The 26,550-nt window shown below is 35.6% G+C and overlaps 1 protein-coding gene across 2 annotated transcripts in view; it reads left to right on the top strand.

Moving 5' to 3' along the window:
• Positions 1–26,550, top strand: part of EXOC2 (exocyst complex component 2) — a 132,742-nt gene that overhangs the window by 28,569 nt on the left and 77,623 nt on the right. For both annotated transcript variants that reach the window (XR_006172130.1, XM_042839900.1), the window contains exons 5-11: positions 1,237–1,350; positions 6,161–6,285; positions 17,387–17,467; positions 21,290–21,435; positions 21,534–21,615; positions 22,070–22,172; positions 25,650–25,768. Coding sequence is in view for 1 of the 2 variants with exons in the window: in XM_042839900.1 (XP_042695834.1) it covers positions 1,237–1,350; positions 6,161–6,285; positions 17,387–17,467; positions 21,290–21,435; positions 21,534–21,615; positions 22,070–22,172; positions 25,650–25,768 (770 nt within the window). In the remaining variant the exon portion in view is untranslated. The remainder of the gene's footprint in view (positions 1–1,236; positions 1,351–6,160; positions 6,286–17,386; positions 17,468–21,289; positions 21,436–21,533; positions 21,616–22,069; positions 22,173–25,649; positions 25,769–26,550) is intronic.

Raw genomic sequence — 26,550 nt, forward strand, 5'->3', positions numbered from 1 at the left:
TTTAAATTGTTGGCGGTTTTTTTGTTTGTTTTTTTATGTTGTCTTCTGTATTAAAAGCAACTTCAGCCATCTTGATATACGTTTTGGCTACAGAAAGAAATAGCTTTCTAACAAATCATCACTTTGCAGCCCATTCAGGTAGCTTCTTGTACACTTTTAATGTAATTTCCAATACCAGATTCTGGATTGACTCCCATCCCCCAGGTTTGATCTTGAATGCAAGATACTGCAGTTTTGCATTCATGTCTAAAGTACTTTGTATAGCAGAATACACCTAGCTTGTGAACATCAGAGAGGAATTTTATTGACTTCCTGATCTGAAAATGAAATAACAAAGCTTTAAGGTACTTTGGCAAAATTAGTTTCTGAAAACTGGATATAACTGGTGGTAAAGAACAGAGTGGTAAGTGCATTTGGTGATATATTAAGTGTGCTTAGAGGAATTAATAAACTTGGTGAATTAATTACACTTGCTGGGCCAAGTGTTATGTGTGTGTCTGGACTGAGAAAAATATTGTTGTGTTTTCATCACAAGTGATTTAACTTTTTTTTATTCTACTGACTTAAAACAAATGAATTACATTTGCTATGTGAGTATCTTCAAAACTGCTTGTAGTTTGAAAACTGACATTGCAGAAATCGGCTTTCACGAGCAGTTGGCTCACAGGCTATCTCCTGCATTGTAAGACTGACTGAAAACAAATGGATTCCTGCTGCAAATTGGTTGGCCTCTAGACAGGGATGATGCAAGATCACTTACAAGCAGTAAACCTGATGATGTCCTGTCATGTTGGATAGAAACTAGTTCATAGATTATAGAGAATATTCTGATTTACTCTACTTGGAATAGATATTTCCCTTTTTAAAGGGTAGAGCTGACTTAAAATATATTCAGCATTAATGGTCTCTTGCTTCGATATCAGTAGTATCATAGTGAGTTTGTCCTGTTTTCTGAATGCAGCAGTTCTTTCTTTTTAAAATATTTTGCATACAGTACTTTCTTTCATATGCATAGTGATAAAATCAAAACGATAGAAGAGGTTTTACTTAGTTTAGATTTCAGTCTTTCTTTCCCAGTCATACTGTGTCTGAAATACCAGATTTATTTTTAATAGTGAATTGCAAGTTTGTATTTACATTTTGTTGGAATTTGAGCTGCTGTTTTATGCAACTTTTTAAGCTGTAAACAATTCATCATAATGTCTCTTACTGAAGTAATGAGTATTTGTTTTTCAGAGGCAGATTTCCTCAAAAAGATTTAGAGATGCTGTTCCCTGGGATGAGTGCTGATTTCACTAGTGAAAACTTCTCTGCTGCATGGTACCTGATTGAGAACCATTCAACAACAAGGTTTGTTGCTACTGTATGAATAATTGCTTTAATAACATCGAATAGATTTTCTTGTATAGTAGATGTGCCATTGGTGATTGACATTAAAGTCACATACCTGTAATCTCTGCTGTCTGTGGTATTTCTGTTTGGCTTTAGACTGGAATCAACAAGGACTGCTTGCTCAATGTGTTCACAATGGAATATCAGTTTTAACCAGACTTGATTTGTGGCCTAATTTTTTTTTCTGTGTGAGATGGCAGTTGCCTTGCTTCGGATTTGAATACCTTTATGAACAAAGAAATTAAGTAACATGGATTTGAGTGGAAATTCCAGATGCTAACTTGTGACTAGAGGCTCAGGATGAGGATGATAAGCAGACTAAGAGTAAAACTGTTAGTGATATCCATCAGCTTTAAGTTAATTCCTATGGGAAATGCTGCAGTAGGAAGAAGATGGACCACTGAGTAAATTTTGGGTGTAGGTCTTAAGAATCTTGACAGTTCTTCATTATTATATCTCGTACACACTAATGTGTGCTTACACAGATACCTTACACGTATATGTCTGCGTGTGTGAGTTATGAAACTTCTGTTTGCTGGTGTTCAGATAATTCTTGAAGCCATTTTTACTGGAAGATGAATTTTGCTTTCCATTGAGTATTCTGATCAGCAGTCTGAAGGGAAGTACCATGTTGCAAATTTATTTCATTGTATAATTATAAGATCAGGTGGTTTGGTGTTTTGTTTTGCTTTTGCAAGGGGGAAGGACTATGTTTTGGTTTGTTCTAAGAGCTCAAAAATATCTCCATTGATCTACTTGGGAAATAATTTAATTTACTCTTAATTTATGGTAGATAAAGGAGTCAAAACAATGAGAGGTCATTGTTACCTAATATGCACACAAAGATGGCATCTTTTGAAATAAGTAACAGTAGGGTGATTTAATTGTGTTTAACACAACAAAATGGCTTTCAGGTTTTTATAAAGCTGAGAAGACAATACAGTAAGAAAGAACAATCAACTTTTGATGTGTTTTTAAGAAGTTTGCTGTAAGCTTTGCCCTTCTGTTGCTCACTTATGTGGGTAGCCCTAAGTCTGCCAAGAGAGATGTAGGACAAAGTGATTGCAAAGCTCTGGGTACAAAGATGAAGAACGTGGGGGCCCAGGTATTTTCTTTGATTTACAGGTGAAGCGTAGAAAGATTGAGTAGTAGTGGAAGCATCCTGTAGGTTCACAGCTGGTTGTAGAACTAGTTTCAGAGGTGGCATTTTCACTTCTGTTACTTCTATAGCCGTGAACTTTCTATTGATGAATAAGGACTGTCAGTGAGAAATGTGATTCATCTGAAATAATGAAAGGGAAACGTTTTTTCCCAGTGGGTTTGCAGTTTGTGACAAAACCTTCAAATTAGAAATGTCAGGGAATTGTGATAGCAGCTCACAGATAACTGAAGGTACAGAGATCAGAGTGCTGCGTGTATGGCCCTGTGATGGAACTGAGAGAGCTGCTGAGAAAGTCAAAACCAACTGGAAGTGACCAGCTTCAAGTGATTTTACATGCTTACAATCTGGGAAACAAATAGGGGAGCTGTAGCTCCACGCAAAGATTTAGACAAGAACATTACTGGAGTAAAATGGGGGTAACCCTGGGGTTCTGTGATGGATACAAACAGGCTTTCTGGGGAAGATGCCTGGGGAGAAAATGACAAGGACTTGACCTTTGTGAATGAGCAACTTGAAAATATTCTTTCGTAGTGGAATGGGTAGCAGGATGGTTGAGTGCTGGCTGAAGAGACCAGGAAAGGTGACATTACAGTAAGATGAAGGAGTAAACAAAATAATGTTTAATTGACTTGAGATACTTTCTCTCCATAGAGCTCGCCCTGCTTCTTGTAGAAGATTTTAACCTCCATGGTATTTCCTGGAAGGGCAGCATGGTGGGATGCAAAGCAGTCTTTGTGGAAAGCTATGGGAATGACCCAGAGTTAGGTGATGGTAGTACAATGACCTGGTGTTCGAAACATGCCATAAATACTAGTTAGCAGTCCAGTAAAAAAACATCCTCTGAAGTGTGTCACCAAGACTGTGTTTTATAAGGTATGAGGATAAATAGTCTCACTGGCATTGTTTTAAGTGTCAATTAAATTGTTCTGCCTAATTTTGACCTCTGCTTCAGGAAGGGTGGTAGCTGATCCACAAGAACAGAATTATGTAAATATTTGCATATATAGTGTGAATGAATTAAGTGCTCTTAGGAAGTAAATAAAATTACTATGAAATGCTGTTCTGAAAGACATAGACAGTTCAAGGGTAGATAGCAGTTGTTCCTGGTTTACTAAGAATAAAACAGTAAGGTTAGATGAAGATTAAAAACAATAGTAGATGGCTTAAACCCTGCAAGCAAGAAACTTTGAAAGCTGTGGAATCACCGCCACTGGAAGCTGAGATCTGATTTGACCTGTGCGTGTCATAGATGATTAAGCTACATTTAAGGATGCTGATTAAAAAAAAAAAATTGATTCTTATTACCATGGCATATAAGCAGCAGTATAATGTAATGGTTATATCTCTAATAAGAGAAGGTGTCAGCAAAAACACTGATTTTGCTAATGATCCGTACTATTAATTGATATTACCTTGTCTGGTCCTATTTTACCCCATACTACACCAAAAAGTCCATTGTCATCTTAACATGAAGCTTCCTATTAAGAAATATTTCAATGTTGTTTGGTTGTTTTTTGTTTGTTTTTTTGTTTTCAAATATCCGCATAAATTTTTAATCTTACTTGGGGGGGGAGGGGGAAACACCATTCAATTTTTCTTTGAATATCAACAGCTTTTAAGTCGTGGTCACCTCAGTCTAGTAAAATAATAAGATTCATATTGTTTTAGAAAACTTAAAATTTTAGTATTGAAAATTCAGAAAGTTTGGAAACATTAAATAGAAGAATGATTCAAAAGATAGGATAAATCTGATCATGTTTTGAGTCTAACTGTATCTTTAAGAAACAAATTTTTTTCCCACTTCAGAGTGTCTAATTTTAGAAATATTCTGTTGCTATTAATTTGAATTATCTGCCATGTATAATTTGTGCTGCTGTACAGGAAATACAGAGGAAAGATTTAGTTCTTGTCCTCTGTGTAACCTCAGGTGTTGGAAGGGCTAAATGTGTGGTGCACTGATGTTTTGGTTAGCTTATGTGTGTTTTTTCCTTTAAGGAAATTCTTTTTAAGTAATCAAAATAGCATCTTTTTTTTTTTTTTTTTTCCCGGCAACAGCCTGACAAATATAAATAAACTATTTAGACATACAATTAGACCATCAGATAACATGAAACAGTGCTTAAAAAGGATTCCGTACAGATTTTTGTTAGTTTGAAAAAGCTGGTGGTAAGTACTTCTTGTATGCCCAGGTAGACTAATCCAGTCATTGAGTAATGTACTTTCTGACCAGCAGATGGAAACAGGAAATAAAGCAAAAATGTTGTGACATTGCTGGTATAAAAAGTAAAGTGCACCAGTGTTGTTTTTTTTATCCCTCTGCAGGTGGTGATAGCCTTCTTACTGCCTGATCTAAAGTTTTGTTTTGTTTTTTTGTTACCATATCTTCTGCCACAGTTTGAAATGGACAAAGGCTATTCGTAGGATAGGAATTCGTACAGGAATTGCTGTATATCTTAATTTCCTTATTTCATTGTTTTCCTCTGCACCCAGATGTATGGTGTAGTTATTACGTTTGAATTTTTTTGTATTAGGGAGATGGGTTTGTCCTGCAGGTAGGATAAAAGGCTTTTTAAAGGTGAAAATCATGTGTTTGCATTTCTGATCTTCTTTGTCACTGTGCTTTTATAATGAATCTAGGAACGTAACTAATGAGAAAAAATTCTTCACTCAGAGGTTGGGAAGGCACTGGCACAGGCTGTCTAGGGAAGTTATGGATGCACCATACTTGGAAGTGTTCAGCAACAGACTTAAGAGGCTCCTGGGCAGCCTGATCTAGTGGTTGGCAACCCTGCCCATGGCAGAAGGGTTGGGTCTAGATGATCGTGGAGGTCCCTTGCAACCCACGCCATCCAATGATTCCATGCTATTGCTGCTACTTGTGAATTATAAAAACGTGAAATCAAATATGAACTGGAAATAGTCTAGAAATATTAGGGAACTAAGGCAAAAAGAAACCTGTTACATAAATAAGTTGAATAGTAGTATTGTACTTTCAAGCCTCCTCAAAAAAAAAAAAAAAAAAAATCAGTGGGCCTCAACAAAAACACTTGATTTCATGACGCAGGAATCCATTCAGTTTTTCTATATGTTTGCACCAGTGTTATCTTCAATTCTGAGCTATATTTGCAAATTAGCATGAAAATATTAAAGCAATACAGAAAATGTAAACGTTTTGTGGACTAATCTGTACTTAAACAAATGTCAATATTAATGAGACCTCTAATACTGCAGTAGTCAGTATAGTGTACTAAGTGATTTACTATCTCCTATTTCATGCAATAAAGGCAGTTAACTAAGAGCAGTAATGTGTACTTAGAAGAAATTTCCTAACTAGTTTGTGCCATAAAAATTGAATTTCATTGCATGCAATTGGAATCTTCCATTTAAGTTTAAAAACTAAAAACTAAACTAAAAAAAAAAATCCATGGTGTTTCAGGCTAAGAGTAAATAGTGATTATCATGAATCAAACTAATTAGTAATTGCTCTCTTTAGCAGTTCATGCAGCAGTAGCTGTCTTTATTTTCCAAGTAACTTGTTCTATTTATTCATTAGATGACCTTCTTTGTTGTTTGAATGCCATGATGCGTTTTGGTTTTTCTTTTCAGTTTTGATCAGCTCAAAATGGCTGTTGTGAACTTGAAGAAACAAGCCAATAAGAAAAATGAGGGGAGTCTGGCTTATGTGAAAGGAGGTCTCAGCACGTTTTTTGAAGCACAAGATGCTCTGTCAGGTAAATTTTACTTAGTACATATGGTATAAATGAAAAGTTTGTATCTGCATGTGTGGTTGAATTTAATATTAAAAACATTATTCTTTGCAGTCTTTTCTGGAAGCATACAAGTCTGATCTCTGTGTTACTTTGATCACAAGCTGAGACAGGCTAGCTCATTGCTATGGTATATTTGCAAATGATGGCACCAAAAGTATGACAGGAATTGAAGATGTTTTTTGAAACTATATCCCACAAATCCAGAAAAGTGAGGAAATGTGGAACAAGAGATGTTGTATGTTTTACAGACTACAGCAACGTAAAAGCTTCTATTCCATGATGCCTTATCCCATAATCAGACTGTATTATTTATATGAAAATTTAGTACCCACAGATTTAGGAATTTTTTCCACCTTTGGATTCTGTTTACCACAGGAAAAATGGCACACTAAGGAGATTACATCAGTTGTCTTTCTCTGTATACATAGTTGTGTGTGTGTACATGTATTTATGTCTATATGTGTAAATATATCCACATTTACTTGAGACATAAAATGTCTCTCAGGTAAAAGCGTAACTAGATAGGACTACAATACCTGCTGACAAGGACTGTGCTGGCTAAGAATGTGACTCTAGTGGGCCATTTCCAATAGCTTTGACGTTTTTGGCATTGTTTGATCAAGCAAATTCTCATCTACAAAACGCTGTTTTTCAATGTAGTCACCACCATTAGCTATGCATTTGTGCCGGCGATGTATAAAAGTCTGCATGCTGTGCTCACAAAAAATTTTCTCCAGTGGAGGTGACCTACTGATGCTGTCACCACTGCTGAAACACACAGCATGCCGCCTCACTGTGTTGACATCTGATGTTCTGCATAAATATTCAGCAAGGGTCAACAAATGTCAATGGGTGCCACTTTTTCCACATAGAGGAATTCATATCTTTGCTTGATATGAACTTCTGTGTTGCACTGTTCTGTCAGATTGCCCCTCTGCCGTCATCTGTCACACGGCAATAAAATGAAATGGAGCGTCACTGGGAGGGCTCAACGTGTATTGCCATGTCATCGGCATCCACCACTGATATTGTGGGCCAGCATCATAAACTAGGAGGCATTACTTTCAGAGCAGCCCTTATATATTGAAGGATTTCCATTTTTGATCCTGTATTATGGGTACCATAGACTAAGTAAACCTGTATCCATCTCTTCATAGCTTCATTCAAGCTAAAACTTCTGTTGGCTTTGAGAACACTGCTTTGGATAAATACTGCTTTTCTGTTGACCAACTTAGAGGCCACTCACTAACCGTCTGATAGCCAATTCCGTGTCTCAGAGAGAAGGGAAAGAAGTGCTGTTTCACTTGATGTTCCACACTCATAGTCCTGCCCAAGATTAAAACCTGCAGCATGCCCTTCAGATGACAGTATTTTCCCAAGTGGCCAATAGCGTTTGTCTATCCACCTAATTTAGTCATTCTTAGATAATAACTTCTTTTCCACAGGTGCAGATGTGCATGCTTTGATAGGAAAGATCTCATTTTAAGAAATTCGACAACTCTTCTCACAACAGATCTTAACTTCTTAATATCTCTGTTACCCCATCCAAAACTGACCTAATATAGGTCAGCTTTGAAAACTGGCCTAAATTTACAGCAGACTTCAGTAACAGAAGAGAAGAATTGAAGGTTTTGGTAGAAATAGTGAAGGTGGTGATCATATGAGAAGACATGAGGAAGAATGTGTTTGTGGCATTTTTTAACTCTGTTTTTAACCAATTTTTTATTAAATGCTAAGAATTCAAACTGATATTAGGCTATTTTTCTTAAAAAAATAGGGATAGGGCAATAGGGATTTCTTCAGCATCTTGGAAACCCAAAGTGCTACTTTTTTGTAATAGTTAAAAATCCTAAATTATCCTCAACATTAAAATGTGATTTGTTTCTCACATCCAAATCTATTAAATACTCCCGAGGGTACCGAGTTAGTTTTATTTCCCAATAGTTACTGGTATGGAAAAAAAGCAGTGCTGGTGAATATGTGTTATTTTCTAAGATTATTTTTTGGACTAGTGAAGGCTTAGTAGCATTTAGAGAAAGTTAATGCAAATCATAAATATTGTGGCTTTTCTAGAAAGGACACAATTTTTTTTTCTTGTCCCGTCTGTTAAAATAGAGGCTTCTTGTCTTTGTAAGCTGCTTGACTGATAAATAGAGAGGCCAAGCAGCTATTTGGAATGAAAAAAAAAAAAAAAAAAACTAATGAAATAATAGAGAAAGCAAACTTATTATTTCACTAAATGCTCTGTCTTGAATTTTAAATTTTGATAGATGTAATAGTGTTTGGCATCTCTTATCCATGTTTATTTTACCTAAAATTAGAGTTTATCCATGTAGTCTTTCAAATCAATTACGAACTTAAAAATTTGGGATGATTCATGGTTGGTGCCACTTTTCATCTGTAACCAGTGCCTTGTTTTGTCTTCCTCGCAGTGATCCCCCTTACATATTCAAAAGGAAGCAGACGTGTATCTTGAGTTGTTGTAAATGTTGAATTAAAATAGTAAGAAAGAAAGAGAATGACTTTGACGTTGTAAAAGAAATTTGGAGAATTCAGATCTTAATGTGTTATACATTCAAAGCTATAACACTGGAATTCAAGGAATATAAAAACCAATGCAGTCTTTAGTTGTTAACTTCTGAGACTAAATTGTTCGTGAGAGTGCACTGAAGGTCACAACTGTCTTCTCTGGTATTTTAACATGCATTTTTCTTTTGAGATTTCCTATTAATTGGCAAATGAAGAAGTGTTTTGGATTCTTTTCAGTCTAAATAAGCTTATTGTATTTGAATTTCAGGTTTCTAGTTCAGAACTACTTGTTTGCCCTTTCTTCCCCCACATGCAGAATGTTATTGAGGGAATTTAACTGGAAAAAAAACCTACATCTTTTGAGAGAGCTCTATTGTTAAAAGCAACAGCTAATTTGGATGTCAGGAGTGTTCCAGTAGCAGCAAGAAAAATGGAAATCTTTGACACCATCACCCAGCTTTCATGCCAGATGTCATGGCTTTTCTCCAAAGTGTTTTGTTACTACATTTTCCTCAAAGGATAAGTGCAAAGAATTCAGGATGAGCATTACTAAAATTGTTTCTGGAGGAATAGGTCAGATGCAAAATTAAAAACAAACAAAATCAAAAGAAGAGCAAACAAGATACCTTCTTGGCAAGTAACTATCAAATTCAAGCTCTTTAGCAAAAGAATTAATTAATTAAAAGTTCCATATATATTCTGACTACACAGTATTTGTACAAGATAATATCATGCCATTTTTCTGTTCACACACAAGGGTGAATTTGTTTTATTTTGTAATTTAGAAAAATGCCCCTAGAATTTGTATCTGCATGAAGCTACATCAATATTAGTTTGTTTGAAAACTGTAAGCTGACTTTGTCACAAGCTGCTAGGAGCACAGCCTCCATTCGATGAACTTTCATTGTTGAGCATAGAACTGTTGCAGATGGAAAGTGTCTGAAGGAAAGACCATTCTGTCAGTTTTCCAGTAAAGTTTAAATGCCCTGAACTGCCTGGGATTCGATTTCAGTTGTTGTTTTATCTTTTTTTTGAATTGTAATTATTCAATTTCTTTGGGAAGATGTTACATGTTCTCTGAAGAGAACATGTTGATGGGGAAGAATTTAGGCATTCAGTTTTCCTCTCCAGATACCCCAGAATGATTCTTTCCCAATGACTATGCCTTATAAACTGTAGATCAGTTCCATTTCTCTGTGGGATTTTGTTGTGTAGCAGAGAGTCAGTGTTGTTATTTCTCTTCATTCTCTCTGCTTTGTTGGTATAGGATGTTACTTTTTGTAGGGAGCTCACTTGTTTTACGGTTTCATATTAATCTATTTGCACATCTGTTTGTATGTGGTTTTTTAACTCATACACTATGAACAAAGCAAATATAAGAACTCATGTAAGAAAGGGTTTGTTAAGAAAATAAGCGGTTGGATAGGCCAGAAGCCTTGTTTGTTTGGTTTAATTTCTTGGAAAATAGAATTGCCTTATCAGATCCTCATGTCTCACTGTCTGCTAGCTTAGCTGACAGTTTGACAGTGATTGTGTCGCAGCAGAGATGTTCAACAGGAAGTTTGTTTCGTCAGCTGAAGGGAGCTGTAAGCTGAGCTGAGGGGGACTGGGCACCTCAGCTTGACCCACTTGTCAGCATCACAGAGTTCAGCTGATTTATTTCCCGTAATTCTAATTGCAGCCTAGAAAGCAGCATTCCTAAAAGCGCTACTGTTTATAGCCTTGTAGAGACATAGTGTTTTACTGCCATAAGCAAATAGTGTTCCAATTTGCTTATGAATCCTCTGGAATTGTCTGGAAAGCTAGAAAATGGATTTACTTTGAATGTACTTCTCCAAAAGGGCTTTAGAAACCTTAGGCTGCAGTGCTTCTTTTTATTGTAGTGACAGTAAAAAATAAATAAATAAACAAATAATGGCCACTTTAATTGCCCAATTCCATAGAAACGTGCCAGTATAACACTCATGTTGGCATATAAAGACAATGCAGTGTGCTCTTCAAAGTGTGGATATCTACAACGAATTTGAGCTTTAAATTCAGTATTTCTTTAGACGTAAGCGTTTGATTAAACCAAATTCAAACACATGATTAGCACCCGAGTCATACAGCTGAATTTAAAAAGCTAGAATATGTCTGTGTTCAGTGTTTTTAGTGTGGCATTGCTGTTTACGTTATCGTCTCCCTCCTGCTTCAAGCAATGGAATATAGGTTTCATAGAGTAAGAACAATTATTCCTGGTAATTTTCAATATGGAAATTTGTAGAGAACAAGAAAGAGTGGGGCTGTGGAAACAAGCAGTCTGTGATAAGCTTGGATACTGTGTGTATGCCGTATATCTGACAGCACATCACCCACCTCAGAGTTACAGTTCATGTGTGTGCATGTGATCAACAGTAGATGCAGCTTACATGATTTAAGAATTAAGATCCTGCCTCTGAGTAGCCATGAAACAATAGCTGATATGCTCAGGAGTTCACCATGTAGTTTTCCAAGGGGTACTCATGTCTGAAGGCTTAAGGTATTTGTGCCACATTGTATGTATGCTGAATAAGAAGCAATTGCACTCTCATTACCATATATTTTGTATTTGTGTTTATGGGAATTATTGATCAGCTAGGCACAATGGGAAAATGAATTGTTTCTCATTACAGTTTCTTTCTTGAAAACTTATTACTGCAATGCTAAACATAGCAAGGAAAACATGAGCTTGCAATGAACAATGCCTACTGAGATAAAGATGACCTGATAAAGGTTTTCCTGTCAAACAAGTAAATGGTGATAGGTAGTTTAGTGTCAAATGGGTGCTTTCTCTTTATACAATACCTACAATGAACTTCTGCAGTAGATGAATTCTTCTATTAACATAATCTTCATAAAAAGTAAGGTTCTAGCACAGCATTTTCTAACAATTTTTTTCAGTGTCTCAAGCAAGAAGGTAGTATGATTAGAACAAGTGAAAAATAGGAATAGTCTCTGTCCACAGAAAGTTTCTGTTGCCCAAGCCTGTACATGTTTTTATGGTAAATGCTCATACTTTTAGAGAAGTAAGCTGGTAACAGTAACTAGTAGCAGAATTTCTCCAAATAGATGAAGTCATGACAGTTTTTAGCTGTCTGTTGTGTTCTGTGAATCTGGGGTTGTTGCCTGGGGTTGTTGTGGCCAAAGTGCAGGACCCAGCATTTGTCCTTGTTGAAACTCATCCCAATGGCTTCAGCCCAGCTCTCCAGCCTGTCCAGATCTTTCTGTAGGGCCTTGCTACCCCCAGGCAGATCCACACTTCCAGCCAACTTGGTGTCATCCACAAACTTACTGAGGGTGCACTCAGTGCCCTCATCCAGGTCATCAATAAAGGTATTGAAGAGGAGAGGCAGCTTGTGCCAGCACCTCACCACTCTCTGTGAAGAACTTCCCCCTGATGTCTAATCTAAATCTACCTTCCTTTAGTTTAAAACCATTCCTCCTCATCCTATCACTATCTACCCATGAAAAAAGTTGATTTCCCTCATGTTTATAAATATTAAATATTGGAAAGCCTCAGTGAGGTCTCCTTGCAGACTTCCCTTTTCCAGGCTGAACAAGCCCAGTTCCTTCAGCCCATCTTCATAGGAGAGATGCTCCAGGCCTTTCAGTCATCCTTGTTGGTTTCCTCTGGACCCTCTCCAAAAGAGGAACACGAAGATTATAGCAGTTTTCATGCTCTAAAATTGTCAAGTATCCTGGTGTGGGCCTGGGTCCAGTCCTTGAATCTTAGTTGATCTAAGGATGGCTAATAAACCCTGTTTTGAGGTCTGTTTTTGAAGTATTTGCCTGAAAATGTCACACTTGCTTATATATAATCCTCTGTGAGGTCTGTTAACTTTTCTCTCGCATTGTTGTTAAACAACATTTGGTCACTTATTTGCATAAAACTTCCCCTCCTGGCTCTGTGCCTTAGTTTTGTGGTTGTTTTTTTTTAATCTTTTGAAATTTTGTTGTGTTGTGTAATTAAACTTGAGAAAGTAAATGCTGGAGAAACAAAATACAAAATGCAATTAAAGAGAATATTACCTTTACTTCAGTATTTTGTAATTTTGGCTTGGCTTAGCAGTGTTTATCAAAATAAGGCCAAGTTTGCCCTATAGTTCACAAAAATATCTGGAAATTCTCTGAAAAAAATTATACTTAGCAGTACAGGCTATTGGCCAGAATAACAAACTTTTCATTATGTAAACCTAAAGAAACTAATGTATTACCACTGCTTCTGACATGCTATCTTTAAGTATTGCATTATGCACTACATATATACACTCCTGTTGAATCTGTTCAGAGGAGTTTTTATCCATGTATGTGTGCTGTCCTCATCAATGACACTGTTTTGGTCAAATTACAGAAAATTGTTACATCCTTCTAAAAAGCAAACCGAAGGCATTCAGTCATTGCCATGAATGCTGGAAGCATGTTAACATGTGTTCTTCATCCTTTCATTATTGTTCTTTGGTGCCAAATTGTTTATGGTTACCACATGAGATCTTTTGAACTACTTTACTGAGTCAGTCTTTCCTTTCTGTCAGTTCTTTTTCTTTCTTCTTTTTTTTTTTTTTTTTTTTTCTCTCTGTGTCTGACTGAAAACCTGTGGTACATTTTGGGTACTTTTTCTTCTTTAACCATACTTTTGTGCAAAAGGCTTAGATTTTCAGATATGCTAAGTGCATGTATAACCTCCTTTCATCAGAAAATGGTAGAAAAGTTGCATGTGTGTCACTTGGAGATGAGTTAGACTGAAGATGTTTTAAGAATACTACTCTTGGTGTTTAGCTCAAAGTATGTTTTTTAAATATCTAATGAGTAAATCAAGAATGCCTTTTGTGAGTCAGAAATTGTATAACCTTGGAAGCGTAGTTTAATTTGCTACAGATTTACATTTGCCAAGTAGTAAACTGTATCCTTCCTTAGATTAAATAAAATTGTTTTCAACACAAGCAACAATAAATTAATTGCTAGTTTATTTTACTGCAAGGCCTGTGCTGTCGTTTATTTGCCAGGCTGAACTTTGCATATGTTTTGGGGAAAAAAAAATAACCAATTTGAAGAATGTAGTCATAGGCTGAAGATTTTGAGCTCTAAACTTGTCTCTTCACTGTTACAAGTTAGTTATATTGCTGTAGCTGTGAAGCTTGCAAGTCTTTAAATATTCTTACTTAACAACTTAAGCACATTCAGGCAAAGATAATACAAAACACAGTTAATTTTCTGGCTCTGGTTAAAGCATCTAGACCAGATCCTGCGCTCGTTTATTCTGTGCTACTCGCAGTAAAATTTATCAGTAATGGTAAACAGTCTGTCCTAGGTTTCCTACTGTTAATCCAACTAAGACAAGGGTAACTAGTAGTTCAAGAAAAATATCCTGCCCAACCCTCCTTTCTTTAGGCCTCCAAAGGGAGCCCTTCTTACTGTCTATTCATCACTGCCTGCAGAATGAAACTGCAGTTGAAGTGGCTAGTGTGGAAAATATAAGCTGGCTTTCCATCAGCCCTGTGCTCCTTCCTCTCTGCTGGTATGGCAGTAGTGCAGCCAAGGCAAGGATTAGGCAAGCTCACTAATAAATAAAGAAAACTCCTTTCTTTACCAAGTTAATTTTCCACCAGATTATCTCACCTTTCCTGCACTACAGCCGTGTGATTGGTAGATCCAGCAAAGCATGTAGGTGCAAGTGTTGAAGGGGACTGTCCTAGGCAGCAGCAGCCCACTGCTACATGGACGTGGTCTAAGAAAAAAAAGGACATTTTGAGTATCTCTGTGTTCCTTCCAATCAGATTACATCTATGCGTATTTTCCTTGACTGCATAGTGTTTTGCTTGCCTGAACTTCTAACTCAGAGACATTTTGTCTGATTCTCACAGAAGGAACGTGTACTTTGTTTTTCACTTTGAAAACTTAACTTTTTTTTGTAACCTCACTTTGCCATATGTATGAATGCACTTACTGCGAAATTTGAATACAAAGTATAAAAATAGCTTAGGTGGAGAAAGTAATATATTAAAGATATAAAAGGAATGCAGCAATTCCCTTTTTGTGCACACAGAGTAATGTAGGTAGCTCTACACATTTTATTCTGTATGTTCAAAGATACCTTATTTTAGACAGTGGTCCAAAACTCTCTTGGCTTATCCTGCTTGTTAATATGCCTTTATCTGTGCTCCATAGTGCTTTTCACCTCTCTAAAACTTTATACTCTGTTTTTTGTTTGTATTGTTGGCGTAATTTTCTGTCTGAGCACATACATGAATTGACTTAATATGACAGTTTTTCCTACATTTACATCACCAATGTTCTGAAGCTAAGAATCTCAAATACTTCATATCAAGTGACAGGCTTTAAATGCTACCGTGGTGAAAAATGTTACATTCATTTTGAAAGGAAGAAGAGATAATAGTGCTTCTACTGTGTATTTTCATCTCAGGGGAATGTGAAAGAGAACTGCTTGGAGAAGATGAGCTTTAAAAATTTCAGGAACTGGTGAATGATCATGACAGGTCTAAATAAGGTTCCTTCAAAATAAAATAAAAAACAATAAACCATGTAGTTCATATCTTAACATTTTTAAATTGGTAACATGGTAATTCATTCTCTTTCAAAACTTCTTGATCTGCTTATTAAAGGAATATTTTGTGTGCATTTGCAATAAAAGCTGGTTTTGATAGCACTTCAGACGTTATGTTTTATCTTCGACATTTTGAGCTGTGTCCCCTTCAGGAGTAAGATTGTAGTTAGCAGTTGCTGCTACATAATTAATTATTCCAAAGTAGTTAATTTTAAAAATCCTTGAAACAATATGCAACTTTTTCTCTTAAATCTACATCCAAGTAGAAGGCATTTTTCAGAAAAATGTTCTGTTGAATGAGTTTAAAATATTTAACTTCCTATCATTACACTTTGATACAGTTCCAGTAGTATTTGCAACATTTGGCTTAAAAATTATATGCTTACGTTGTGGTTGCTGTTCTAATGAACATACCTTTCAGTTTTTAATGGCAAAGAGTACAATTGGCTGCGCACAAACCCAACTATGCATGTAAATGGAATAATATCATTAGAACCCTTAGTGGTTTTGTTACAAAATTGTGGGTATATTCTTACAGGTAAGTGGTGTTCATGTCATACATAAAATAATATGCTAATGTTAAGGATACACAATCTGTAGAATAGATTTTTGTTGTTGTTCCTTAAAATGTACAGGGATCTGTTAGTTTCAGTTCAATTTGTTAAAGTGTTGTCTTAAGATCCTAAATCTAGATCATTGGGTTGTTTTGCCTCTAATGAATTAAATAACAAAAATGAAAGTGCTGTTGCATTGTCATGAAAGCAAAGCTTATTGAGATCCTATATGTATGATCCATTTGAAGAGTCAAATGACTCTCAAATGAAGAGTCAATTAAGCATTTAAGATAATTGGAACTGTCACTTCTCCTTTTTTCCCCTTCGCTTTTTAAATGAAAATTCTTCCTTTGAGCAAGTTTTGGAGACTCATAAAGGAAAAGCTAATTTCTTTCAGAATAGCCACCTTGTCTCACTGTTCACAGCAGGACTGATGCTATAGGATTGCCTGACTAAGGGTGTGTTCACTTTGTCTTTGGTGTGCATCTGCATACCACCAATAAGTAGGGATTCATCCTGTGGGTTGAGTTGCAGGAATCGGCTGGAGTACATTAGACATATTCATGGAGTGCGTATCCTGGTGAAGTTTCATCATGGGAGAATTCATTTGAGAAACCCTGCCATGCAAAGTAAACTAAGGCTGAGACAACTGAGAGAATATTTTCAAAACTGTGTCTGTGGTCTGAACTAAAATATATTATTATTCACTTAAAAACAGTGACCAACATCGCTGTTTTCAAGGGTAGATCAACTTCAGATTACTGTATTGAGAGCAAGCAGGCAGTGTGATAGGAGGCTTTTTAGTAGTCTCAATTTTTTCTAAAGCAACAGGAGCTTTTGATTGGTAGAGGATTTTACATAGTCTAACAAATTAAAGTTTTTAAGGGGAAATACCATTTTTAAATAATTACTTTATATATGATATATGTAAAGTCTGAGTTGGGGTCACTCAGCTTCCCTGTGACTATTTTTTGTAGCTTTTAATTACTGGAAATTCCTTTTCACTGTGACCAGCATACAAATGTTGCTTTGCAGACTGTAACTATTTTGTGCTTGAATTGTGCTTACTTTCCAGATTACTAGATGATTAATACTTATACAATGAGATAGCAAAATGCAGTTGTTTTGCCTCCCTGACCTCCTTTTTTTCTTGAGCATTAGTTGTTGAAGAATGTAGAGTAAATCTGTGTTAAAGTAATGGTTAAAATTCTGCAGTGTCTGGCTCTGAGCCTTGTCCTCCACTAGGCTCTGCTGCCATGAAACGTTTGTATTTTTTATGTTTAACAAGAAAAATAACACTTTATATTGAATTTTAAAAAATGTTTAGAAGTGTCACTTTGATGTAATGTATTCCCACCTATTAAAATGTTCTGCATTTTAACTAGACACTTTATTCCAGCAATCCATCAAAAACTGGAAGCGGATGGAACGGAAAAAGTAGAAGGATCCATGACGCAAAAACTGGAGAATGTTCTGAACAGTAAGTTTTGTCCTTCCAGCAGCAACTATTTCTGGATGTTGGACTTTCTAACAAGCTTTACTATATTCCTCAGAATATGGCAGAATGTAGAAAACAGTACATTCTCTCTTGCTGTTTCTTGTTTGATGTAGCTATTCTAGGTGCAGTGGAGCACCTTTTGAATAAGTGGCAGTTTTTGCCATGACCATCAGTGGTCAAAATAAAGGAAGTCTAGAGCATTTTCTTTAAATTAATTTTGGTTGTATCTCAGTTACAAGCGTACAAAGAAAACAGCAGAGATATTATGCATAGCTGGAGCCATAGAAGGACGAGCTAAGCCAAGTACTGAGGTCGTAAGACGTTTGAGCAAGAGGGAAAAAAAAACAAACTGTTTGCAGAAACAAGATCTGTTAACAGAATCTTTCTCACTTTGTGTTATCATTTAGACTACTTGGAACTAGCATTTGTTTTAGAAACTTTGAAAAGCTCTTGGTACTTTCTTTTCTCTGTATTAGCTGTAAGATCGCATTGAGACAAGTGGCTTGAATTCAGTGCAGTTTGGTATGTGTTTCAGCAGATCAAAAAGTAACTTTTTTAATTCTGGGACTTCTGCCAAGATAATTTTACTTTGTTTCATTGTGATTTTTTTCACAGAGGAAGGGATGTTTCCCTTAGTGCAGTATCAATAAGCAGAACTGACATGCAGATAGCTGACTCAGTCTGAGTCTGTTTTGTGAAATCAAGAAAGTGACATGGAAGTTCACTGTTTTTGTTCTCTTGTATGAAGAAAGCTGTGACTCTGTGTGTTTTTGTGTGGAGCACAAATAAAGCAGGCTTTTTTTTTTTTTTTTTTTTTTTTTTGGACAGCTTTAGCTTTTTTCAGTAATGATGTGGACTGAAAGTTATTCCAAAAAAAAAAAAAAAAAAACCACCAATAAAACCAACTATATGCACACACAATTGCAATAAAGAAGATAATGTGTGTCTGCATGTACAAAATATAATATGCAGGCTGAATGTTTTTGTGTGTAAGAGGTAGGAGAGAGAAAGATTTGCTGGAATTGCTAGTGCTATCTCTAGTTATGTGTTTATGCCATGTCAAGCACTTAGTGCAGATCCTTTGGAGAGCACTTTTCCTTTGACAAAATTACATGACATTACATAACATAAAAAGGCAAAAAAGTGCAGTTCCAAGGTTCACGACTCATTTTAGTATGCACTATTATGAGATAAACGTATCTATAATATATAACCACTTTTCCACTTGATAGCTGAAATCTATATGCAGATAATGCAGATTGTCTTTTACAAACTGGATCTGTAGAAGAACTTCTGCCAGCCACTTCAGAGTGTTATTAAGTTTGGCTCTGTTGTGAAGAAAAATTGGCTGCTTTTCCTTCTGATACTTTGCAAGTCATGATGGGTGGAAGGCAGGGGGGTAGGAATACAAGGATTTAAAGAGAGTAAATAATATTATGCAAAGTAGTTTAGGATCAAAGCTTTGTTTCTTGTCTGACCATTCAAAAGTGTCCTTAGTTACTACTCTGCAAAGAACAGGCTTTCAAGTGCTGCTGTAATCCTTGAGTTACAGGGTCTGCTTTCAAAAATGACTTCAAATCTTCAATTGAAATTTACATTTAAAATATGCACCTACAATCTATGAAAAGTCAATTGATGTTGAAAGCTTGATTCAAAGTCGTAAGACAAAGGATGCTTTCTACACCTCCTAAGCATGCAAAGAGAATGTGCCAAATTATTGGATTGAAATGTCGTAAGTTAGTAGAAGTAGAATCTGCTTCAGTAGGTAGGATTGTAGCTGCTTGCAGTTTCTGCTAGATTGCTAGATATAATTAGTAAATAACTCACATAACGTATGTTCACAAAAGCATACTATGGGCTGCACTTAATTTCACAAAGAATTGCCTCTTAGAGGAGGTCAGTCAAATTCTCTTATGTCTTGTTTTTGACAGGTTCTATGTAAGACAACTGTTGGATAACAAGAGCTTTTTTTTATTAATTTGCACAGAGTATATTGTCTATTTGGAAAGTATAATCAGTCATTCTTTATCCATGAACTTCCTAGTTTACTTTTAGATTATTCATTACTAGCGAACAGATAAATTGTTAATGTACAAGGGATTTGGGAAGAGCAGAGAAAGGAAGAGATTTTACAATGTTTTTTCTAAGTCCTAAAAGAGAAACCTATTCTGAACAAAGTATTGAATTAAGGCATTTGATTTAACATAATTTCATTTTCCAAGTAAAATAGAAAAGAAGTAAAATCATTTCCCTAAATTGAGGATTTTACTTCATTAATTTTGTACAGATAAATGTGTAGTTTTGAACTAAAGATGGAAATCACTGTGCAGTTGCTGCAGTTGCTAACTGCCTTTGAAAAAGTAATTCAACATTTGATAAGGCATTGAATTAAAGAAATATTGTTCTGTGAATAAAACTTAACTTTGCAAATGCAGTACGTTTCTTCTTGACTGTTACTGGAATGCATGAGAAGCATATGAATTCAAACAAACCGAATGTATTTACTCAACTCAAAAGTTAACATTTTTTTAAAGCATCAAGAGAAAATAAAATCAAACTTTATCAGTGATCTGTATTTAGATATCCAGTTAGCTGTTTTCATTGTGTATTTCTCCATAATGGGTTAAAGTATTTTATATTAAATGGTATATAGTAGGAATAGCTGTCCTGACAAAACATTTTTTTTACATCAGGGCTTCAAAATTTCAACGAAGTTTAAACATTATTTAGATATAACAATTATTTTACAAAGACTACTTTTAACATGAACAGGCCACCCACAGTGTTGACTGGAGAAAATGGCATGCAAGCCACCCAGTGAGACTGATGTAATTTTTTTCATCTTTGCTTAAATTATAGTCACTAGACCAGATAATGTAGAAACTTTTACACGCAATGATCAAAAAAAGCTAAAACAGTTCCAGTTCTTTTTTTCTTTTATTGGTTAATTAAAAATAAGTCACGAGTTGAAAAATGCAAATAATCGCGTGCGAATATAAATGAAATACTGTTACTCTCTCAGGAAGTATGGAAAAACTCTATTACAAAATAGAATGCATTATAGTTTCATTATAAAAGGTTCTGAGGATTTCTGTATTGAAGAATGTCCACAAATAATGTAGAAATGTAATTGCATGCAATTAGTGTCCTAGACTTGATCCTGTATATGATGAAACTTAACGGGGTTTCAATGCACTGTGAAGACTACAATTGTTCACTCTGTTACAGTGACCAACCAGTTAATATTTCAGTCACACCATTGTCTGTAATTTAATCATCAGTACTTCTAAAAGTGATTCAGCTAAAATCAAACATTATTAATCATATTTAAGAATTAATTTGAGAATGCAGAAAGTTTGCAAAATTTGCAGTCCTAACTCTGGAAACTGTGGCATTAATTAACATAATGAAATTATACTTTTCTAATAGAGAAAACTTTCTGTGACTTTTTCCATATCCTGAGACGCATAATTTAGTTGTAAAAATGTAGATCTGGAGCCAAAGCAAACTATAAAATATCTGCAACAAAGTTAAGCATTTGAAATAGGAAAGAGTGATTGTTTTTAATTGCACAGGGGTCTTACCGCATTAAAATGCTGTGTGGTTCCCTCTGAAATAGTATTTCATCAGTTGTAAAATGTTAAAACTGTTGAACAGAAGAAACAATAAAAGCTTAGCAATAATTATTCGTTTTCTCTAAAAAGCTTAGATGATGATGCCATTCATTGAAGTGAGGAAAATCTGCATATGATTTAATCCGAGCACTTGCTCTAATTTCCCTTAAATTCTTCCTTTTTAAAATAGGAGCCAGTAACACAGCGGATACTTTATTCCAAGAAGTGCTGGGCCGCAAGGATAAAGCTGATTCGACAAGAAATGCACTCAATGTTCTTCAGCGTTTTAAATTTCTTTTCAACCTCCCATTGAATATAGAAAGAAATATCCAGAAGGTATGAACCTTTAAAAATACTCCTCTCTCTGCTGAAATTACTGTTGCCTTTTAACAAGTGTAAATGCTTCTTACTTGTTTTTTATTGTTGTTTTTAAGGGTGATTATGATGTGGTTATTAATGACTACGAAAAAGCAAAGTCGCTCTTCGGAAAGACAGAGGTTCAAGTATTCAAAAAATGTAAGATATGCATTGTATTACTTCTGTTTCTTCTCAACATATAAGCTAAAAAGCACATAGTAGTTTAAAGAGAGCTGTGATTTGAATCCTTAAAAGTTATGTATATATAGGAACAATTAAACAATATTTCTAGCAGATCTTCTAAGCAAGGTATATTCTTCAAAGTACGAAATCACAGCCAAATTTACTTACTAAGACTGGACTTTTGGGGGGAGAAAAAAGAGTTACAATGACTAAAAATGGGACTGTGAATGGTTCTGATGTACTCTTGGAAAGATTTCAAAGTATGATCTTTTTTCATATATCTGTTGTATATGAAAATGTCAGGTTCATGTTTTAAAATTTTTCCATAATAAATCCAAAAGTGTCTGATGCCCTAGAAAAATAATGTAATTTTCAGTTCATGCTACTGCTGAAGACGCGGATTAGATTTATTTCCTCTCCTCACCCCTAGATTATGCTGAAGTTGAAACCAGAATAGAAGCTTTAAGGGAACTTCTGTTGGATAAACTCCTTGAAACTCCATCAACACTGCATGATCAGAAGCGTTATATAAGGTAATCATTTAGCTTTGTCTTCTTCAGATTTATGGTGTTAGCTGTATATTTTAATGTTTCCTAAGTGGGGTAGTGACTTGTTATGGTTGTTTGAATACCGATTCTAAAGCTGAAAGTAGATTATGTCATGATTTTATGAATATATAATGATATTAGATTAATGTTTGATCATCTATGGAGTGATTGAGATTGTAATTTTTAAAAATCATGATGGTATGTTTAGATTATTGCTTCTTCTAAATCGTCTCATTGTAAGGTGTGTATGAAGTGATCACAAAATGCAGATCTCAAAATGGACTGCATATTAAATTGTAGTACATTTCAGCTTGGTGTTGAAATTGCATCACTTTGAATCAGATAATAGAAAGGTTTTAATTCAGACTAGAATTTAAATTCAGTTTTGACTCTTCACTATTCATTCTAAATAATGAATTTCCTTTACATTTCATGAATCTTTACCAGTTCCCTAGTCTTCATTAAAATTCCTATATTTGCTCTCATTCTGATAGGTTATGTCCAAGCCAATGGCAGGAGTACTAACATGAATTGGTTGGACCTTCTTCTAGCAGTAGACGTTAGCCTGCTTTACAATCCTTGGAGACAGAATTTAGAGTGCTCTGAAACATTTGATGACTTTACTTGCAGGCTTTTGAGCCCTGAGTGTTCGTAGGGCTCCCAGTGTGGCTTGATATTCTCAGTGAGTTTTCCACTTATCTTAAAAGATGTAGATCAAATGCAGTGTGCTTGTGGCATTCTTAGAAATCTGACACCCGTGTGAAGTCTTCGATGCTTTTTGTACTCACCCAACCCAATTTCACAGGCAAGGAGCGCTGGTGTCTTCTGCCCTTTTACTTTATATTAGTTTGTGAGGACAGTGACCAGTGTGAAATTAGGTGGAGTCCTTCTCATTCTTCTTGGTGCTGTAAATATGCATATTTGTTAGAGTTACGTTTTAAGATGAGTAGCGTTAAACATTTGTGTGTCTTGAAAAAGGCGACTGTTTATTTCTATTTCAGACTTGAAAACTTTAAAAATAACTTATTTATCTAAGCCAAGTCTTACAAACTCATCTGCAGATTCTTTAGAAGAATGATCTGTGCATGTTTTTTGTTTTGTTCTGGTTTTCAAGGTTTTTTTTCAGCCCCTTATCTTGAGATTTATCAAGTCTGTGAGACTATCCCTGTCTACATTAAAGCAAACTTTGTTAATGTAACCAGATGTATTCCAAGTGTAGAACAGTGTAATTCAGGAGAGCAAGAAGTATACAAATCTGAAATAATTTTGTGATAAAAAATTTTAAAAAGCCCAACATAAAAATCCATTAAATTAAATTCACTACTCTAATGATGCTGATGTGATTTTTCTAGTGTAAGTTTCCTGGGTGCAGGATATGAAGAAAGCTTACTTGTGAGCACCTCAGTTAAATGAAGATTTAAAAAATCCTAACTGTAAAATAATTTGCATAGAAACTGCTACTTTTTAGAGGTTTTTTTCCTTCCTTGATGTGTTCCTTTTGTATGTCGCCAATATCTATGGCAGGGCAAGATCTGAAATACTGTGCTTTTACCAATCCTCAGATATTCAATGTATATGTATCTATATGTGTATAGACATGTGTACATGAGTGTGTGCACATAAGTATGTATACAGACTTCGTGATGAAGCTTCAGTCCATATTTTCCCCTTGTTTTACAGCATTCTTTACACTGGTAATTTTGCTATACTTTTCAGAAACTGTTTAACGTATCACTGAACAAGCAAGGAGATGCATTATTTCCAATGCTAGTGGTACTCTTTTTTTTTTTTTTTTTTTTTTTTTAACTTTGTATCTAAACAATGACTAAAGTCCCCCTAAATGTTGAGGAAAGACTTGAGCTCATAGTTTATAAATACCACCCTGTCAAAGTGGTTGGTTGTGCAATGTTCCCATCTATCCCCCCAGTTGTACTTTGACAGTTTATTTTGTTTGTGAAAGTACTGCAGACAAGGATGATGAATTTTTGCAGTGCAGTCCTAATTAACTTGAGGCATTATTGTAGTAACATCACTTCTGTGAAGGAGTTAAACATTCACTGCACTGCTTCAGAGAAGTTAGTGTACTTCATCTTGAGCATCTTGAATTTTTGAATTTGTCCTGTGTCTCCTTAATGCAGAATATAATGGAGCACATGAAATAGTAGAGCAGCTGCTGTTTTTTTGAAAATACTCTTTTGACAGTACATGTAGTCATGAATGCCATACATTAGATTATACTGCTTCTGTGTTCTCTTAGGAATCAAAACAGCTGGCTTCTGATACTCATCTCCCCCCAAAGACAGAATGTTTGAGTTTTTTTTACTTTCAGTAATTAAGAACCCCTGTCAGACAGCACAGAGTGGTTGAGGTTGGGAGACCATCTGGTCGAGCCACTGCTCAAGCAGAGGCACCCTCTGGGCTACCCGGAACCATGTCTAGATGGCTTTGAAGTATCTCCAAGGAGGGAAGCTCCATAGCTTCCCTGGGCAACCTGTTCATCCTTTTCATTACTCTATATACATAGAAGATAATACGTGCGGGCAGCTCCAAAAGTGATGACTTCTGGTTTTCGTGTTGGCCTGTGGCTTCAGAAGCAGATGTTGGTGTACAGCAATCCCACCAATTTTGTTGCCAAAAGACAGAGGGCAACAGAGAGGCAGTGTGACAGAATGGCATCTGAGATGGAAGTGGGCGTGAAAGCATGACATAAAGGTGTGTCATTAGATTCCTCCGTGTGGGAAAAAATGGCACCCACTGACATTCATTGATGTTCCTGAGTATTTCTGGAGAGCGAACAGTGGGTGTGAGCACAATGAGGCAGTGGGAGATGCATTTCAGCAGTGGTGACATGGAGGCATTACTTTTGGAGCAACCTGTGTGTGTGAGTGTGGATGTATATATATGTATACATATAAAATACACTACCACAGTGTGTGTGCATCCTAATGGAAAATAAAAAACCACAACCAGGAGCTTAGTTTACATTTGCCTGTGCACATCCGTGCTGGGATTAATGAGCCACCAAAAATTAATTCCTTCTGTACTTGCCTGTTCCAACTGAGACATGCAAAGTGGGGAGCAAAACACCATATTTTATATGCTTGAGATGTCATCAGTGGTTTCAAGTGAAACATGAAATACTGATCTGCAGCTTTGACAGATAAAGGTCTTGGTTACCAGAGAACACTTCTAGAGGCACAACAGAAAATACATATTAATCTGATATTCAGTATATATATGCTTTTGTTTATTATTATAAGGGTTTTTTGCTGAAATTTTGCTTCACTAAATTAGGAAGCAAGAATGCAGAGTTTGCGTTTGCATTGGGTACAAGTTCTTGAATTTTTAAAATTATACATCTGTGTGTGTATATGTGTATAAATATATATAAAAATATTTCTGTTTTAATGAGGCCTTTGGTGTGTCAAGTCAGAGCTGTGATTTTTGGACTGGATTTTACAGATATCTTTCTGATCTTCATGCGCCTGGGGACCCTGCTTGGCAGTGCATTGGTGCTCAGCATCAGTGGATTCTACAGCTCATGCACAACTGTAAGGAGAGCTATGTTAAAGAGCAAAAAGGCAAGGATGTGTTTTTATTATATATATGTGTTTGACACTTAGGAATTTGGCATTGCCTTTTCTTTGACAAGTTATAGTGTGTGAATGATACTTTTTTTTTTTGTTCTCTGCTTAATTTTGATAGCTTTTCACAAAGCTGAATTTTTTTTTTCTTTATTGTAAAAAGAAAGTATCTGTTGGAATTCTGTTTTTGTTTGACTTAGAATGTGTAAGTTTCTTAAATGGGAAAAGCATTAAATTTCAATCATATATCTCAGGTTTACTGTCCTCTGGAAATACTACTAGAAGGTCACATGAAATCCACCATTTATATTTCTTCTTCGTACAGTATGCTGGTAGTGTATGGTTATGGAGGACATTGAAGTACCATATGTTGAAGTATTATTTCTTGATATGCAGTAAATGGTAACACAGGGTTCTCTTATTCTTTTTTACCAGTGCAGTTTCCAAACTGATTCTTCTCATTCAGGCACAGACCTGTGAGGTTATCTTAAGCATTCAGTTTGTCCATTTTACATTAAAAGCTATATGAATACTTAGTTGTATTCTGTCTGGTTTTGCCAGTGTTGTTCCTTGCAGAAACGTACCCCCATAGATGCTTTACAGGTGTGACAGCAATTGAGCTCCCAGTCATAATCCATCACATCTTTGTATTTTCAAAAGGGAATAGGCAGGAGACTACCTGGTGTTTCTAGTAGTAAAATCTATAACCTGGACTAGAAAGTGAAAATACTGTGTTGTTTCTCAAGAAATCTTAACAAGTTTGCTGATATTCCTGAAAT

The sequence above is a fragment of the Centrocercus urophasianus genome, unplaced genomic scaffold (assembly GCF_019232065.1).
Source record: "Centrocercus urophasianus isolate 14NV4802_14NV808 unplaced genomic scaffold, USGS_Curo_1.0 seq_11, whole genome shotgun sequence".
NCBI lineage: Eukaryota > Metazoa > Chordata > Aves > Galliformes > Phasianidae > Centrocercus > Centrocercus urophasianus.